This window comes from Epinephelus moara, chromosome 24 (genome assembly GCF_006386435.1).
Source record: "Epinephelus moara isolate mb chromosome 24, YSFRI_EMoa_1.0, whole genome shotgun sequence".
NCBI classification, from domain to species: domain Eukaryota; kingdom Metazoa; phylum Chordata; class Actinopteri; order Perciformes; family Serranidae; genus Epinephelus; species Epinephelus moara.
Window position 1 is genome coordinate 45,053,307 of NC_065529.1, and position 5,772 is coordinate 45,059,078.

The following is a 5,772-nucleotide window of genomic DNA, read 5'->3' on the forward strand; positions in this document are numbered from 1 at the left end:
GTGCCTTTTGTCATTTATAAAAAGATAAATCACTTTTCTATAATACATCACTGATATTTCAATGGAATAAATTACTTATTGACTTATTCATACTTCAAAAACAGCATCAATAAGTGATTAACATAGGGGGGATCAAAATAAAATAAATAAATAAAATAAAAATCAACCAGCCACCCTCCTCCCCTGATAAATTACGAACAGTCCCTTGAGTGCGGTGAGGTTTGTGGGCCGTTACCTGCCACAAAGAGAGAAATGTCAACAGCTCGTTTCTCCTCTGACACGTTGCATACCTGTGTGCCACCACGGCTCGGCTGTTTAGGTACTACTGGGCAGTCATGACGCCAACGAAGAGGAAATTATTGGACTTGGAGCCGGGCTTCTCGGTCGGCGGTAAACCGTTATCTTGTGTGGCCATAGTGCTCCGCCGTATTCCTGTCTGTGACCCCCGTTCAACCCACAACCAGCAGGATTCGCCTTTTGTTTCTGCTGCTGGTTGAAATCTGTACTCGCACAGTGTGCTCCTGAATGATTTCTTTTGCTCGCACAAAACTATTTTTAGTTGCAAATGCGAGTAAAATGCTCGCACCGTAGAGCTCTGTAGTGGAAACCAAATTACTGTAGCATATATAAACAAATCTAGCCTACAAATAAAAAGAAATAAATAATAACTTTCACTGCTTAAAGATACTCAACTCAGCTAATACCTGAAATGTCACTGGAAAACAAACCACTGCAGCAGCATATTGAGTAGGGGTGGGGGAAAAAATCGATTTTTAGATGCATCGAGATTCTGTCTTGAACGATGGGAGCATCGATGTGGAAAACTCATAATCAATTTTAATTTTATTTTTCAAATTACCGTAACTCCTCGACCGTTCGCGCTATTGACGTAATTCCAATGGCTTCTGAAAGCTGAGAAGCGATATACGGTACATTACAGTAGTGACGTCATTACCTGTGGAGGAGGGGAGGGAAGTGAGCACAGCAGGAGGAGAGTGACAGCTGACGAGGAGAGTGCAAGTTGGAGTGATTTAGCGGTGTTTTAGCGGAGGTTTGGTGAATTTTAGCGGAGTTTTGGTGCCGTTTTCTTTGTAAATAATATTTAATGTTGTAAATAATAGTATTTGTGGTTTTTTGAGAGCTTTTGAGTTTTTTTATGCCATGTTTTCTTCGTGTTTTCGCCATAGTTTTTAGTCTTGCCACCGTTCGTCTTCTTTTTTTTTTTTTTAACAATAGTTGGTGTTTTTATAGTTCATAGATAGTTCTAGTCAGTTCTAGTTTTGTAAATACTGGAGGAGAAATGTCGAGGAGGTCGACAAGGGACAGGAGAGTGCCATTGAGATTTGTGGATGAGGAGGATGGACCGGTGGAGTGTAGTCATCTCAACCACAGTAAGTAATACAGTTTGTATGCACTGGATATGTATTCCCAGCTTTTTTACAATAATGTTTTTCAATATCTAGTGTAAATTTTCTTATTGGCTCGTTTTATAATCGAGAATCGTTTTATAATCGAAATCGTTGCCCTCGGAATCGGAATTGAATCGAATCGTGAGGTGCCTAGAGATTCCCACCCCTAATATTGAGTGCCAGGTGGCCAGCGCGCACCGTTATTGGACGGCGCATGGACACTCACCCTCTTGTGATTGGACTTTGAACTTATCCCACGGTAGTGGTACCGTGAGGTACCGTGGTACTACGGTACTTCAACATTATGGTATCATATGTACCGTGGTGTTTTAGTACCGCGGTCTACCGTTGGTACCAGTATACCGTGCAACACTACTGGAAGCTTGTATTAACTGCAATATTTCCCACTGAAGCTTCCATCCCCAAAAACTGGTTCTCAGGACAGCCCTAGATTAAAGTCATAAAGAAAGATGAGATGTTTCAACTGACTGATTCCTTTCTTTTCTTTTCTTCTCTCCTCTTTCAGATATTTTATGTGAATCCCCGTTACATCCTATTTATCCACCTGGTGGTGAACGACATGATCCAGCTCACTTTAACTATAAGTCTGTTTCTCCTTAGTTACATCTTCTACAGAATCAATGCTTCTTTATGTTGCCTTATTATTACCTTATCTATTTTCACCACCCTCAACACTCCATTAAATTTGGCTGTCATGGCAGTGGAGTGCTACATTGCTATTTGTTTACCACTGCGACACGCTGAGCTCTGCACCATCAAAAGAACTTATGTTCTGATTGGTTGGATTTGGGTCATGAGTTCAGCCTCAGCCCTGCCAGATTTGTTTATTCTTCTGGCAACAGAGCCTGTACAGTTATTTTATTCCACAATGTTCTGTAAAAGGGAAAACCTGTTCCGACATCCTATACACTTAAAAAAGAGGGATGTTTCTTACATGATTTACCTAATTGGTGTTTGGCTCACTCTCCTCTACACCTACATCATGATCTTCTTAGCTGCTAAAACAGCTAAAACAGCTAAATCAGCTAAAGGAGACACAAAGAAGGCCAGGAATACAATCCTTCTCCATGGCTTTCAGCTACTGTTGTGTATGCTAACCTATATAGCCCCTGCATTGAAAAAGGCTCTGCTGAACTGGTTTCCTAAACATCGTGTACAAATACTCTTTGCTTCCTATATCATTGTCCAGATCCTTCCCAGGTTTCTCAGTCCTATTGTGTACGGACTACGAGACAAGACATTCAGACAGCATTTGAAAAAGTATCTGCTGCGTACAGTGAGCACAAGCATTAAACCACTGACTGCAGCAAAAGTCATGTTACTGTATTAAACAACAAAGCAAGTAGACAGCCCTGCTGTAGATACATCTTTCATCAAGGCCTACCACCCACCGCTGTTAGATTAGGCCCTCCTGTTACACTAAGCACCAACAAGCATTGCAGTTTGCAAATCCACTGCTTGCTGTCTGAAAATACTTCAGATCTTTACAAACTTCACTAGATCATGTTTATATAATAGAGTTTTTTATATGTAAGGTTCAAACATTTGTAATCGTCTGCTTGACTGGGTCCAGTCAGATATCTGAGAGGACTTCTCTGTATGTTTGCATGGTCTTTCATGTTTAAGGTTCTAGAAAGTCCTCTTTACAAATACATATCATTTAGTGTGAAGGGTCTGATTATGAAGAGTTTGTTTTGTACATAGAGAAAAAAATGCTGTACAATGGTTCAACCAGACGAAATCATTCAATGAACTACAGTTACAATAAAGGTAAATGAAGTAGCGACTGTCACAATAAAGTTTAGTAAAGTACTGTTGTAATAAGTTAAATTAAGTACTGTTATAATAAACATGAATAAAATACTGGTATAATAAAGTTACATAAAGCATTGTTATAATTCAGTAAATCAAAGCAGACACAGTGGTGCTTTTATCTTGAGGCATCAGCTCATCTCAGGCCAGAAGTGTTGATGTTTTTGCTGTGAACTTAAAGCTTCTGCTCAACAGTCAGATATAAGCAGTTAGCTTGAACTTAAACTGTTGCTGTGGCGTCTTCAAACGTGAGGATTTATTCACTGTGAGCTGGAAGAACACTAACAGCTCTCCACTTTATATGATAACAGTATTTGAGGGTGGCACTGGTGCTCCATAGTCACAAAATGCCACTAAACAGTAGTAGTCTTGAGCCCTGCAGATGAAATAAACATCTTGCTTGCTCACGCTATCACTCTATGTGTGTGTGAGAGAAAGAGAGCCACAGGAGAGAGCAAGAGAACCAAATCGCCAAGTCTCCTCTCAGTGGCTTAAAACATGACGTGACCATTTGTACTCAATGTTTGCAATATAGTAAGTAAGTCACAGATCTGTACCTTAAAACTGCATAAAAAAGGACAGGCGAAGGGCATTAGAGACTGCATACAGAAGAATGGAAATCCTTGTGAGTACATGAGACCATAGGCGTAGGATTGGGTGGGGACGGCAGGGACATGTCCCTACCAATATTCAGCCCCTTCTGTAATGTCCCTACCAATATAAACACTGGCTGTCGGCGTCTGCTCAATATGGTACACAAAGGGTTAACAATCGTTGGTGTCTACCATACGTCCCGCCTCTACCCTCGTATTGCTCATCGATTGGCTCTACCGTTATTTTGGTAACGTGTGATTGGTCCTCCCCAGCGCCGCTCTCTCCACTGACTTTGTTGGTGCGCATCACCGTACAGTTCACAGCGGTTCGTGAGGGAACAACACATACATGCACGTCACCGTTAGCGCTCCACACCAGAGCGCGGAGTGTGAACGTGCGCCAGTGATCTGTGACTGTCTATGGTCCTGAAATGTCGCGTGCACAGCGTACATTTCAAATTCGCATTCTACAAACAAACATGTGCAGATTTTGCGGCTGAAAAATGAAATGCAAGCAGGCCCAGCACCAACAACAGTCTTTGATGAACTGGATGAAAAGGAAGAAAACAGATGTGAGTCGGTTGGTTCAGTAAATAAGCTTAAAAAAAATCTTATTTTCTGCCAACACCTGTTGGTGTTAGGCTAACTGAATGGCGTTCCTTAGCAACTCTTTGCTAGATAATGAGATGCTAACGAGCTAATACTAGCTGAGCTAAGTTTGGCAACTATTAGATCAATATTATATGCCAGAGAACATGAAATTCCACTTCACATGCTCCTTCAGCAATCATAGATGTAGTGATGACACAGTTCAAATTAAAAGAAAAAAAGAAATCACAGGGAGTACCACCAGCTGGTCTGGGAGCTTTGCCTGGATGATGGTCGGTTCAAGCCAACAGGAAGAATCCAGTTCTCCTACTGGCAGAGGAGTTTCTAGTGCATCCCAGGGGAGGATGGGGACATGAAATCTGAGTGTGCTATGGTCAAACTTCAACTGTGGAGACAGCTTTTTGGAGTTGCTGTTGGAAAGTTGTCAGTGCCTGCAGGCAACTTAACAACCCACTAGTGGACAGCAGAGGTGAAGGAGGCCGGCAAGTTGAAGAACAAGGCCTCGGGCTTGGTTGGCCCAGGGGTCTCCTGAATCAGCAAACAGGTTATTGGGGAGTCAGACGGGCTGCGGCTGTGGCTTTTGCTTTGGTGACTGAGATCAGGGAAGCTTTGGAGAGGGACTTTTTTCAACAAACATGCAATTAATGGAAACAAAAGACACGGAGAAATAACAGTGACGGTAATATTTTAAAAGTAATGGACTGCTTATTTGATCTCTTTATTTATCTATTTTAAATTACTTTTTTGTTTGTTTTCTTTGTTTTTTCATTTTTTTTAAATGCTCTTAACCGTCCTCTTTTTACGTTCTTATCTCATTTAATCTGTATCTTTTGTTATTTTAGTTATAGGTTTCAGTTTTGATGCATTTTATGTCTCTGTTTTAGGTCATTCTTACCTAGCTATTAACCATATTTTATGAGCTAAATACCTTTTTGTTTATTTGGTTCATTTTGTACCTTTTATCCTTTCCTACTGTTTTAGTCCCTCAGTTTTTAGCTCCAGTGTTTCCTCATGGGGGCCTACCACTCTGAGAGTTGTTCCTGGTCTACCGATGGGGGTGCCGTCCCGTGGACAACTCTGACCTGGGTGGCTGCAGGGCACTGCACCTCGATGTGGAGCCTCCTGTCTGCCCGGGTCGGGGTGGTCTCTACGGCGGCGCTCCCTGTGGCGTGGACCGTGGGCCCTCTCAGTGTGGACGGCCCCCAGAGGTGGCTTTTTCCTTGCCTCGGGTCTCGGTGCTCGGCCATGTCTCTTTAGTGATAGCTATTGTGTGTGGGTGTGAGCTTGTGTGTGTGTGTGTGTGTGTGTGTGTGTGTGTGTGTGTGTGT

The 5,772-nt window shown here is 42.1% G+C and overlaps 1 protein-coding gene across 1 annotated transcript in view; it reads left to right on the forward strand.

Annotated features, from left to right (window-relative positions):
• The window catches only part of LOC126385703 (odorant receptor 131-2-like), a 5,488-nt gene extending 2,662 nt beyond the window's left edge, over nucleotides 1-2,826 (forward strand). The window contains exon 2 of the mRNA XM_050037582.1: nucleotides 1,936-2,826. Coding sequence (XP_049893539.1) covers nucleotides 1,936-2,760 — 825 coding nt within the window. The 3' untranslated portion in view covers nucleotides 2,761-2,826. The remainder of the gene's footprint in view (nucleotides 1-1,935) is intronic.
• Nucleotides 2,827-5,772: the final 2,946 nt, after the last annotated feature.